We start from the raw sequence: 12,372 nt of genomic DNA on the forward strand, positions 1-12,372 counted from the left end.
TAAATACATTAAATAAAAATATTGCATTGAAGACTTACTTCTTCCTTGTAAGATTCTGGATCACGTTTAATAAGATTTTGCAATTGCGGAAGATTTTCTGGTAACTGATTATTGTGTCTCACCATTTTTTCACCTAAATTCATACATAAAAATAAATTTATGTACATATAAATTATAAATTATAATTGTTATATGTAAATTAATAAATTACTTATAACAATATATATATATTTGATACAAATAGGTAACCGGTAAAACATATTAAATAATAATAATTTTTGTAAATTTATTTAATTTTCAATAACAAGAAGATATAATCGAATATATTATAATTTTTTTCTTCGATTGAACTTTGCTACCATCGTAGAATTTAATAATATTACCTAATATATATTATTTACACGTGCTTCCTATATAAAACATGGTTAACCAATTTGAATATTGTCAAACAAATTTATTTCCAGATAGAATTGTAACTTTTATGACAGATAAAATACAAATCTTGCACAAAATAGAAAGGAGGATTATCTTAAGAAGCAATAATAAAAAGTTTAAGATAGAATATATTTACCATTTGAATTTTCTAATGAAACCGTCAACCTAAGCCAAAGAATAACCTTACTTTTCGTCTGCATATACTATATATTTTATTATGGTAGGTACCTTGACGCGATCTTTGAGAATGTGAAGATTTTACCGTACTTTTTTGGAATTGGTCAATAATACCTACAAAACCGACAATTATTTATTCGAATACATTATAAATGTGGAAAAAACAAAAAGAATTCATCATTAATAACTATAACTAACTATTACCTATGTATAGGTAGATGTTTCAATATTTATATATAATTTACGTGCGAGTATATTGTGTATATTAAATGGCATACACACATTAATAGTCAATTTAATTGATAAATTTTAACTGCCGATAAACTCAGATCAATCCATAGCTCCACTTCATTTCTTTTATAAATATTTGTGATTAATAATATGTATATATTTTTTTAAATTTGTGCAAAAACGACAAATAAACGTCAGTAAGAATCATGAGTAATATGCATATAATCACTACAGAAATGGACGAAGAAATATCCGCAGATGAGGAAGAAATTCTCGTATATGTAGAATTTGAAGGACTTGTTGATGGTAATGTGTTTAGTGAAAAAGAATTACGATTGGATATGATCGGTATAGATACGGAACATCCTATAATGCAAATTAATGGAAAGGTAATTATAAAAAAAATATATATAAATAAATAAAAAAGATTAACATTTTACAGATTTTGTATTATATTTTTGTTTTTAACAATTTCAGTTTTATGAGGGTTCCTATGAAGATGTTGTCGGTACTTATATGTTTTTTACAAAAAATGATAATCCCATGGTAGATGATCCTGTCTTTGATACTGCTCCAAATTTTAAATATTTTGCTAAAACTAGAAAATTTCTAAAAATGCAAAGAATCTTTACAAAGTCTAGAACAGAAGTTCTAGGTGATTCGGAAAATAATGAGTGTATTCCTAATCCAAATACACTTAAACAAGCAGGAATACCTTTTCAATATCAAGAAGAAGGTACAAAAAACAGTAGCAGCTCAATTTATTTGATATTGCACATCTTTATTATAATTTTTCTTTTTTTTTTATAGCTCTTTTATTTTGGAAAACTCTGCGAGATAATAGGTTAAATGCATTACATTCATATTTAGAAAAACAACGAATCAGACAAGAAAAAAAATCTCAAGGTATAATATTAGAGTCTGAATCTGATGAGGATAATCCATTTGCTATATATAACCATAAGGATGAAGTCTCTAATTTTAATAAGTCTATTCATGTTGATGCAAAGAAGGAATTAAGTTGTTGTGATAATCAAATTGATTCAAAATGTATGTATCCTAAAGAAATTAATGATCAAACTTCAAGCACCACTGAAGACAATTGTTATGAAAATCAAAAGAACCATAAAATTTCATTAGAATCTGAACCTTCAGTCTCCAAAAATGATAATCATTGTTTAATGAGATCTGTAAAAGGTTATAAGACTAAGTTAGCTCGAAACAAACTAAGTATGAGTCGAAATAGACAAAGCAAAGGATTCAAAACAAAACGTATTTTATTAGAAAAAAGTATGGATGATGATGAAGTGTCAAGTTTGAAAGACACATCTGATAAGTCTAATATTACTAACAGTTTTAATTCATTAGAAATTAATGAAAATGAAAATACAGAAAGAAATAACAGATGTGAGATCATATCAAATGATTAAATAAATCCATAAAATGTTAAAATTATAAAAGAACTTAAATGAGAAGGAAAGATGAAAGAAGTTTCACAATAATTAAAATAGTTGCAACAGGACATTTCCAATCGCATGCAACAATAAATTAACAGGAATGTACATGAAGTTATTGCGAACATGTCTATAAATTAAGTAATATACAATAAAGAAGTTAATGTCATTGATATTCATTCAAATGAATAACATTTATTTATTTCTTAATCTATATTGCTTAATTTTACTTTTCTAACTTAATCTAAAATTAACATAGTGGTACTTCTATACTAAACTTATTTATCAAAACATAACAAAGTAAGAAGTAAGATATTTCTAAACAATATGTTTCAATAAAATATTATCAGTTTCTATTATTATATATCAAATAGAGTGTACCTTATTTAAATTAATTTTCAAATACTGAATTACTTTTTAACATTACATACTAATTCATTGTATTACATTAATCAATCAATTAATATATATAAAGAAATCAAATTTTTCAATGCTGGAGACATGTATTCCTGATTTATACATGTATAATTCACTATTTATAAATACATAAATACAATTTAATTTTTTACCATTCCAAGTCACTAGGAAGTTCATCAGGATAGTCTCCTGTCAAACAGGCAGTACAATGACCAATATAACTACTTTCACGGTTATCCATACCAAATCTTACGGCTTTTACAAGTCCATCCACTGAAAGGTATGTTAAACTATCAGCTCCAACATGTTTCGCTAATTTCACATTATCCAATTTATTAGCAATTAATTCCTCTCTTGTTGGTATGTTAATTCCCATATAACAAGGGTATTTTAATGGAGGGGAAGCAATTCTAATATGAACCTGTAAAGAAAAGAAAGATTTATATATTATTTGCTTTTTCATAAAGTTCAAACTAATTACAATACTGATAACACAATAATGTGGATATCAAATTTAAACAAAATAGTAAAAAAAAGGATTTACTTCTTTCGCTCCTGCATCGCGAAGTAACTTAATAATAGGTCCAATAGTATTTCCTCTAACAATTGAATCATCTATAAGAATTAATTTTTTCCCTTTTACATTTTCTGATAAAGCTCCAAATTTTTTTGCCACGCCAAGTTGTCTAAGTCGTGTACTGGGCTGAATAAACGTTCGGCCAACATATCTATTCTTGCATAACACTTCCGCAAAAGATATTTGAGACTGTAAATTAGTAATACATATATGCAGTTATATGTTTTATATTATTGTTAATTGTAATTATAAAATCCTTATAAATTAATAACTCTACCTCTCTGGCATAACCATGTGCTGCTGCAGTTCCAGATTCAGGTACTGAACTAACTATATCTGCTTCTACCGGAGATTCTAAAGCAAGTTCTCGTCCACATTGCATGCGAACAGAATAAACCATTTGTCCTATTATGAGGAATAAAATAAATTATTTACTATAATTATATATTCTAAAATTTTTGTTATGTTATGTTACTTTCATTTTATTATATTGTGATAGATTACCTTCAAAAATACTGTCGCTACGTGCGAAATAAACGTATTCAAAGATGCAAAATGCCTGAGGCTTTTTGTCTGGTCTATCAACAATATCTATAGTTTTAATACCTTCGCGCGTTAATTCTACAATTTCTCCAGGAAATACTTCACGTACGTATCGTGCTCCAATACTTAAGAAACCACATGATTCGGACGAAATAACCCAACCTTCAGCTTCATCATCATCATCTGATTCATTCCCTATCATATGAGAAGCTTTTGTTAATTTCGATTAATCATTCACAAAATAATTTATTTCATTCACAGTAGTAGAAAGAAATTTATATAATGTGATATATTATAAAATTCTGACATTCTATTATAAAGTTTTTATTATAATTGAAGATATACCTAAATTACCAATTGGTACAATTTTTCCAAGACATAATGGACGATTTCCATATGGATCTCTAACACCATATATCTTATCTCTTTGCATAATTACTAATGAATATGATAATGGTGCTAATTGCATGAGGTGTTTTATACGTGCTGGCCAATCTGGGCCATTAACTTCACCTTCAGGAGGATTCAAACAAAGTGCTTGTGTTATTAATTCAGAATCTGAGAGAGTTGATAAACCAACTCCACGTCCTAATACCTAACAGCAAATAAAAAATTATCAGAAACAAATATTAAATTAATACGAAAATATTTTTTGTATATTTTCTACAGATAGAAATACCATTTTTCTTAATGATTCTGTATTCACTAGCTCTCCATTGTGTGCAACTGCTAATGCTCCATGTGCAGTATGAACTACAAATGGTTGACAATTAACTTCTTCACTAGCTGCGCTTGTACTATATCTAGTATGACCAATTCCAAGATTTCCACTAAGTTTTTTCATGTTTTCATCATTGAAAATGTTATTAATCATACCCATACCCTTGTGGACATGAAAAGATTTTGAACATACACCTTCACTTGTAACAATGCCTGCACTTTCTTGACCTCTATGTTGTAATGCCACTAAACCTAAATAAATATTAATGATACTTATTATATAATATACCTAAAAGAAATATATCATAGTAAATGCATTTATAAATTTACCTAAACAAATCACTTGAGCAACGTCAATTTGTGATGGCCAGTCACCTGCAGCAATGCATCCAAAAACTCCACATTCATGTGTGAGGCCAGTCATTGTTTGACCTCTCATTTGTTTTTTAGTGCACAGTACTTTATCTCTTTTATTTTCTTGAGGTACTATTTCAGTGCAAGAATCTGCTTGCATGTTACAAGATATTTTAATCATAATCTGGAAAACATTAATTTATCAGATAAAATATGAAATGAAAAATACTCTTAAGATATATTACTTTATAATACTGTACCATAAATTAAAACTTACATTTTTAAGTATAATAAAAAATCAATTTAAGATTGAAACTTAAAAGAAGTTAAGGTAAAACTATATAATATTATGCAATAATGGAAAGAAAACAGTTTTCTTATATTGTAAAGCACAGCAGACCCTTGAGATTTCTTAGGAATTATCAATAATGACCCTATATAAACTATTGACCCCTAATAAACAGATAGAATTCTTCTTTCAATGTTATTACTACATTTTTTAATATATTTGCTTAATCTGTATTTCGCAACTGATTTCATCATTACATCCCTGATTCTATACATACTGATATTGGTATATGTAGAAAATATTTACAAGTTAATCTTGCCATTTGATGCAATATTGTAAAATATATTAATAAATAATTATTTTAATATAATTGTAATCAGAATTATAGCAATCATGAAATATGTAAAAAAAAGAGGGGGAAAGAAGGTAAGTTTTTTCTTCAATTTATAATATACATACACGTGCGTGCATGGTTGAGTGTATGTATGTAAATCATTGGAACAATAACGTATTCAATATGAAAAAATTATGAACGATGAGTATCTCATTTTGAGGATAATTATAATAATAATTTTACCAATTTATTCAATATTCAATCAATTAAAAAAATTAAGTTTGTAATTCTATTACAATTGCAATCTTTTTATCAGAGACTGTACCTACTTGTTGAATATGATCCTCGACGCTGTAATAATAAATGTAAAAAATAAATTACATCTAAATTTTTTTCATATTATTTCTCTTATGACTAAATTTATTTTATTGTGTTACTTTAATGGATTATCATTGGATTCGATCACTCTATCAAAACATTTTCAGTCAAGTATACAAATTTGAAACTATGTATTCATACATACCACGTGCGTCAGAAGTTTGAACCTTCGGGTCTGTCAGCTTTAAAGAGATTCACATGAGATATGTTTCTCGACTGGCTTTAGAAATACGAATGAATATGCTGGTCAATGGAAATTTTGTTTTTGACTGGAGGGGTTAGCTTCTTTAGTTATTATCTTACTTTTAAACTCTTTGACTGCTTGCTTACTTTTATTAAAATATCGGATGTAGCTTGCTAAAGTTTTATAAAAGATCGATTATAGTCTGTCGTTTAATCAATATATCTACGCGTACATTAAATTTAGCTAAGTGATTATTATTTTTTAATCTGTCATTATAAATGATTTTATAGTTATTTCAATTTCATTTTGATATAAATTAAACTTTCAGTAATCAAATCATAGAAATCCAAGCTTATATAATGATAACAATATATTATAGCATCATGTTGTTTATAAGAACTTTCTTTTTCATGATTGAGCTGTTTATGATTGATTATAATCTTATTATGACTTTTTAGTATATCAATTTATATTTGTGACATGTGATATGTCATTTCTAAAGAACTTTTAAAGCTAATTTATATGTTTAAAATAAGCATGTTATTAATGTTACGTACCCCAGTAGCATTTGATAATTTTGTCAGTTTTTAAAATAGCAAAATTTATTGAAATTCCTTAGATTAGTGAATTAGAGCATTTGGTTTTTTTGCGATCTCTTCAAGAATTTTTCTTCGTATGATACACACGATATTCATAGATCTAACATGTAACTTATATGAAGATTATTTATAAATTTACACCAATCAAGCGAAGCAGAGTTTTGAAAGAGGGGATCATTAAAGATCGTTAATCGTATGGGAATTGAGAAGTTACGAATACGAAGTATTTGCTAAGTGGATCGAAGACAGAAAACATGAAAGGTAACTATCTACTACAAAGTGCATTATATTTAAAAGAAAAATGAGAAAAATATGATTTTAAAAAGAGGAAGTGACTTTTTTTTGGTTTAATCTATGTATTAGAAATATAAGTTAGAAAGTATTTTATTTTATTTTCGACATTGAAGATTTATATTCATCTTCCAGACAAGTATCTTTTATATGTTTGTCTGTTTGAATACATAAAGAATACGAAATATATAATAAGTAAAATATGCAGACATATAATTTATATTTTAAAATATAAAATATACGTGTAATCACACGTGATTATATTTCATTAAAGATTATTGCTGCTATTAGATATATAAATTGTCTATTTCGTTGTTTTCAACTAATTGAAAAAAAATAAATTACAATTAATATGTTTTTCTATTAGTATCACTTAATCGTTTAATATTCATAATATTTTAACCACAATACAAAACGATATATATGGTACGATATATACGATACAATATATACGGTACGGATGTATGAAATATTATGGAATGCTTTCATAATCTATATATCCTATATATATTTTTAAATGAACAAATTTTATAGTTTATATGTTCAATAATGTACAAATTATTTTATCTTTATATGGCTCATTTATTTAAATATTTATATTTCTAAATCCTACAACTTAATATCATACCATATTAATTATATTGATTTTATTCAATTTATATTAAAACTGAAATGATATTATTTAATATTAAATTCTTATTAGATGTAATAATTTGTTTTCTGTAAAAGGTTTTATCTCCTTCAATTGCTTATATAATATAAATAATTTTTATATCATTAGAATATAAGTGTGGGAAACTCATAATTGAGGGAAAAACCAAAAAGGTTTATGAAGTTCTAAATGATCCTACTTTATGTCTCTTACAAAGTAAGGATCGTATTACTGCTGGAGATGGTGAAAAATCTCATGATTTAAAAGGGAAAGCTGCAATTAGTACAGCTACTACAGTTAAAGTTTTTCAATTGTTAAATGAAGTTGGAATAAAAACTGCATTTATCGAAGTGGTAAATGACACTGCTTTCATTGCACAAAAATGTGAAATGGTCCCAATAGAATGGGTCACTAGAAGATTAGCTACAGGCAGTTTTTTAAAAAGGCATCAAGGTATAATAATAATTACTGTAATTACAAAGTTATATATAAATGTTTATTATTTGTGTTACTTTGTTTTAATCTTTATTGCTTAGGAGTTCCCGAAGGATATAGATTTAATCCACCATTACAAGAAACATTCTTTAAAGATGATGCCAATCATGATCCACAATGGTCAGAGGAACAAATTATTTCTATTGGTTTTAAGTTGAATGAACTTATAATAGGAAAAGATGAATTTGATATTATGCAACGTACTGCACTTGTTGTATTTGAGGTTTTAGAAAGAGCATGGGCAACTAGAGATTGTGCTCTTATTGATATGAAAATAGAATTTGGAGTGAATATAAATGGCGAAATTATGGTAGCAGATATAATTGACAGTGACTCTTGGAGACTTTGGCCATCTGGTGATAAAAGATTGATGAAAGATAAACAGGTATTTGATGCAGTTATCCAGCAAGTAAAGATATGATATTTTTTTAACTTAATTTCATTACCTTTGCTTTCTAGGTATATAGAAATTTGAATACTGTAACTCAAGAAGATTTGGATACTGTAAAACGTAATTTTAAATGGGTAGCAGATCAACTTGACTTTCTCATTCCACCAGCTAGAAGTCTTGTTGTTATTTTAATGGGGTCACCTTCCGATGAAGATCATAGTAAAAAAATAGCAAAACATGCAAAGTCTTTAGGCTTAAAGGTTCAACTTCGTGTATGCAGTGCCCATAAAGGTACTCAAGAAACATTGCGTATTCTTGCAGAATACGAAGGTACTTGTGAAAAGGTACATATATTATCAGTTTAAAAAATGAATGGATTATAATTTTTATATTATATTTTAGAGATCTTATAATTTATATTTTGATAAAAAATATCGTATAGGTTTTTAAAAATATATCAAATGATATTTTGATATTTATATGTATATAAAAATATGTTAGAGGTATTTACACTCATTTAAATAACGAATAATAATTACAAGAATAACAGCAATAATAGTCGATTTACTGTATTAAATACAGTAAATAAATATTGTATTTAAATACACTATGTATACTACATACTGTATTTAATACAATAAATAAAGTATCAACAATATTTGAATTCATAATAAATTGAATATCGCTCGGACGTATATTGCGAAGTCGTTTACTCACGAAAACATAATGATAAAACTACTGATATTGACGAATATGTGCTGTTTATTTTTGAATTATCACAAGTTTTTGTTCTCTCTTCTAGGTGGTGTTAATAGCAGTAGCAGGGAGAAGTAATGGATTGGGTCCAGTACTCTCTGGAAACACAGCTTTGCCTGTTATTAATTGCCCACCTTTCAATGATATTAATATTTCACAAGATTTGTGGTCGTCTATTAATGTTCCATCAGGTGAATTCTCGACTGTAATTTAATCATGCTATCAGTTTTTTTTATAAGAACATTATTAAATAGAATTTACTAAATTTTCAGGGATTGGATGCACCACAGTTGCTTATCCTCAAAGTGCAGCATTATCGGCCGCTCAAATTCATGCATTACATGACCATCTAGTTTGGGCACGTCTACGAGTAAAACAGTTGATAAATTACATTGCTTTAAAGCAAGCTGATGTTAAACTAAAAAATCTTGTTATATAATATATTGTGTCAAAATTTAATATTACGACTTCACAACTTAATTTTACACATTACATTGTAAACAACTAATTAAGCAATTGTTTGTACAAGTTTATACAAATCAATGTAAGATAAATACCTTAAAGCTCTTAATTTCATTTGATGTAAACTTTCTATGATATCTATGTTACTATATATATATTATATATATATATATTATATATATATAGTATATATAATATATACTATATATTACTATATATATAGTATATATATAGTATAAGTATATATATATATATATTTGTGGCGTTTGGGCTATCGTTTATATTTAAGTAAACAGTTCGTGAATGAATTTAATTTTACATAAATGTTTGTACTAGCCCTTTTTGTGTATACCGTGTTATTATTTTTCTTAGTTATCCTTTATTGGTTACAAGTATATAATATTCATTTGTTCACATTTAAACAAATTTACGAATAAAATAAAAATATGCATAATTTTGTATGCAGTCATCTTTTATGTATTATATACTTAATCTGAAACAAAAAACTTGAATGATTACTTTGTATCAAACATGTTAATAAAATTATATTAAATCAGTCAGTATACATATTACATGTACTTCATCATTACAAATGTTGACTCGCTAAAGCTTCAATTTTGATAATTTCTTTTGGACAGTTTTCCGTTAAATTTATTGGATCATTTTCTGTTATTAAAATATCATCTTCAATACGAACAGCTAAGCCATAAAATTCTGATGGCGCAAATCGATTTTTATGATTAATATATATTCCTATAAATGATAAAGAATAAAGTTATTTTAAGTGTTACAAATAAATTAATGTTTCCCAAGGTATATTACCAGGTTCCACTGTGACTATCATTCCTGGTTGAAGCTTCAGACTCCTAGAAATCTTCCCAGTGTCGTGTACATCCATCCCCAAATAATGGCTTACATGATGTGGACAATAAGTGTAAACCGCAGAAAATAATTCGTTTTTATTCAAATATTTTGGTATTAGACCACTTTCTTGTAATCTTTTGCCTAATAAAAAGCACATATCATGATATAATTGATCTAACGATGGTAATTCTTTTAGTTTATGAATTAAAATATTTTGAACATCCAGTACTATGTCATATAAGACTTTTTGTTCTTGAGTAAATGTTCCATTAATTGGCCATGTTCTGGTTACATCAGATGAATAACCATGATATTCACAACCTAATTAAAATTTTAAAGAATAAAGGTACAATGAAGAATAAAATATTTGTCATCTATAGATATGCTAACAAACCTGCATCCATTAAAACCATATCTCCATCTTTAATTATTTGATTGTTAGTAATATAATGGATAATATTAGCATTGTTACCCGCAGCAACAACTGGTGGATATGCTAAAAATTCTGCACCATTCATTCTACATTCATAATCCACAGTTGCAAACAGATGATGCTCACTCATTTTAGGTTTTGATATTTCTATAGTTTTAGATATTGCTGCTGATATAATTTCACAACTCTTTTTCATTAAATTTATTTCAGATTGTGATTTAATTAATCTAATTTTATGTATTATATTTGTTGGAGAAACAACCATTTGACCACTTGTTATTTTCATTAATTCACATAATTTATTGTGTAAATTGGGTTGTGCTACATCAACATTGTCATACCAAATAGTACTTTTTTTATTTTCATTCATAAAAGAAGTAAAAAACTGTTCGAACTCTGTTACTGGAAATGCTGCATCAACACCAAACATTTTAGGTGCTATTTCAACTCCAGTTTTAGGGCCATCCCATAGTTCAGAATGTTCATCTTGTTGTGTTAGAAATAGGGTAGTTGCGAAGTTTTCATTTTTTGCTGTAATTATCAAAATACTATTGGCTTCTTGACAACCAGTAAAATATAAAAAGTCCGTATTTTGACGAAAAACATACGGAATTTTGTCAGACATGTATACTTTGGATGCAGAAGGAATAATGATAATATGTGATTTGCCTAGATTTGTGACACAAGCATATGAAATAATATTCTTTATCAGTTTGTTTCGTCTCTTTTTGAATTCACAAAGCTGAATACCAGGTACAATTTCTCCATTCTTCATTAAATGAGGATGTGTTATTGCTGTTGGTTGGCCGCATGATCGATAGGAAATATTCAATGGTTCTTTAGATTGTCGTTGATTTGAATTATTTATAATGGTATCTAATGAATTTCCTATATACGTTCGTTGCCCTAAAATTACAATGAATATTAATGTAAAAAGTTTTATGTTTATAACCTTGCATATGCACATTTGGAAAAATATAATCTATTATTTATCGGTACTTTTATTTTTTTATTTCTTACCGTATTTTTTAATTTGATATATAATAGAGTTTCTCAAAGTATTAAACATGTTAATGTAGTTTTAATAAAAATATTTAGATATACTAAAGATCTTTATGAAAATATTAAAAGAAATCTTAATAATCGAAACCTTTAGGATCACGCCATGTTATTCAGTAGTCAATAGAGAGTTGATTTGTGTAGTACTTTTGTAAATTGTATACAACACATCCATTCTGAGCTGCTACTGTGACAGGCAACAGACAACCACAATGTAACTACTTGTCTGAAGAAATTGACGATGGATTTGATGTAGTATCTACATTGTTCCACGTTG

General features: G+C 27.0%; 5 protein-coding genes across 11 annotated transcripts in view; 2 read left to right on the top strand and 3 right to left on the bottom strand.

Annotated features, from left to right (window-relative positions):
* Positions 1–12,372, bottom strand: part of LOC132905385 (protein SDA1 homolog) — a 39,184-nt gene that overhangs the window by 5,333 nt on the left and 21,479 nt on the right. The window contains exons 2-3 of one of the 4 annotated variants that reach the window (XM_060956653.1): positions 572–683; positions 39–133 (exon numbers count right to left, since the gene is read on the bottom strand). In XM_060956653.1, coding sequence (XP_060812636.1) covers positions 39–133; positions 572–635 — 159 coding nt within the window. In that variant the 5' untranslated portion in view covers positions 636–683. Of the gene's footprint in view, positions 1–38; positions 134–383; positions 489–571; positions 803–12,372 lie in introns of those variants that run through there. The other 3 variants (XM_060956655.1, XM_060956652.1, XM_060956656.1) reach the window with 3 other exon arrangements.
* Positions 823–2,668, top strand: LOC132905411 (uncharacterized). The gene is made up of 3 exons (XM_060956714.1): positions 823–1,232; positions 1,321–1,579; positions 1,654–2,668. Exons 1-3 carry the CDS (start codon positions 1,050–1,052, stop codon positions 2,271–2,273), a joined length of 1,062 nt encoding a protein of 353 aa, XP_060812697.1. The 5' UTR covers positions 823–1,049; the 3' UTR covers positions 2,274–2,668.
* On the bottom strand, positions 2,458–6,620 carry LOC132905398 (amidophosphoribosyltransferase-like). 4 transcript variants are annotated; one of them, XM_060956689.1, is made up of 9 exons: positions 6,055–6,620; positions 5,861–5,882; positions 4,885–5,092; positions 4,514–4,806; positions 4,180–4,429; positions 3,796–4,029; positions 3,569–3,696; positions 3,259–3,480; positions 2,458–3,135 (listed from the first exon to the last, which is right to left on the bottom strand). In XM_060956689.1, exons 3-9 carry the CDS (start codon positions 5,087–5,089, stop codon positions 2,863–2,865), a joined length of 1,605 nt encoding a protein of 534 aa, XP_060812672.1. In that variant the 5' UTR covers positions 5,090–5,092; positions 5,861–5,882; positions 6,055–6,620; the 3' UTR covers positions 2,458–2,862. The 4 variants fall into 4 exon arrangements, with proteins under 4 accessions (XP_060812672.1, XP_060812671.1, XP_060812674.1 ...); XM_060956688.1 differs by lacking the exon at positions 5,861–5,882 and having other exon boundaries at positions 6,055–6,619; XM_060956691.1 differs by lacking the exons at positions 5,861–5,882; positions 6,055–6,620 and adding an exon at positions 5,775–5,790.
* Positions 6,730–9,848, top strand: LOC132905409 (bifunctional phosphoribosylaminoimidazole carboxylase/phosphoribosylaminoimidazole succinocarboxamide synthetase). The gene is made up of 6 exons (XM_060956710.1): positions 6,730–6,953; positions 7,765–8,088; positions 8,172–8,515; positions 8,590–8,865; positions 9,324–9,468; positions 9,550–9,848. The coding sequence occupies exons 1-6, from the start codon at positions 6,947–6,949 to the stop codon at positions 9,714–9,716; spliced, it is 1,263 nt and encodes a 420-aa protein (XP_060812693.1). The 5' UTR covers positions 6,730–6,946; the 3' UTR covers positions 9,717–9,848.
* LOC132905403 (xaa-Pro aminopeptidase 3) lies at positions 9,986–12,219 on the bottom strand. Its single transcript, XM_060956697.1, has 5 exons — positions 12,057–12,219; positions 10,998–11,942; positions 10,562–10,924; positions 10,319–10,492; positions 9,986–10,232 (listed from the first exon to the last, which is right to left on the bottom strand). Exons 1-4 carry the CDS (start codon positions 12,103–12,105, stop codon positions 10,326–10,328), a joined length of 1,524 nt encoding a protein of 507 aa, XP_060812680.1. The 5' UTR covers positions 12,106–12,219; the 3' UTR covers positions 9,986–10,232; positions 10,319–10,325.

The sequence above is a fragment of the Bombus pascuorum genome, chromosome 3 (genome assembly GCF_905332965.1).
Source record: "Bombus pascuorum chromosome 3, iyBomPasc1.1, whole genome shotgun sequence".
In the NCBI taxonomy this organism is placed as follows: Eukaryota; Metazoa; Arthropoda; class Insecta; order Hymenoptera; family Apidae; genus Bombus; species Bombus pascuorum.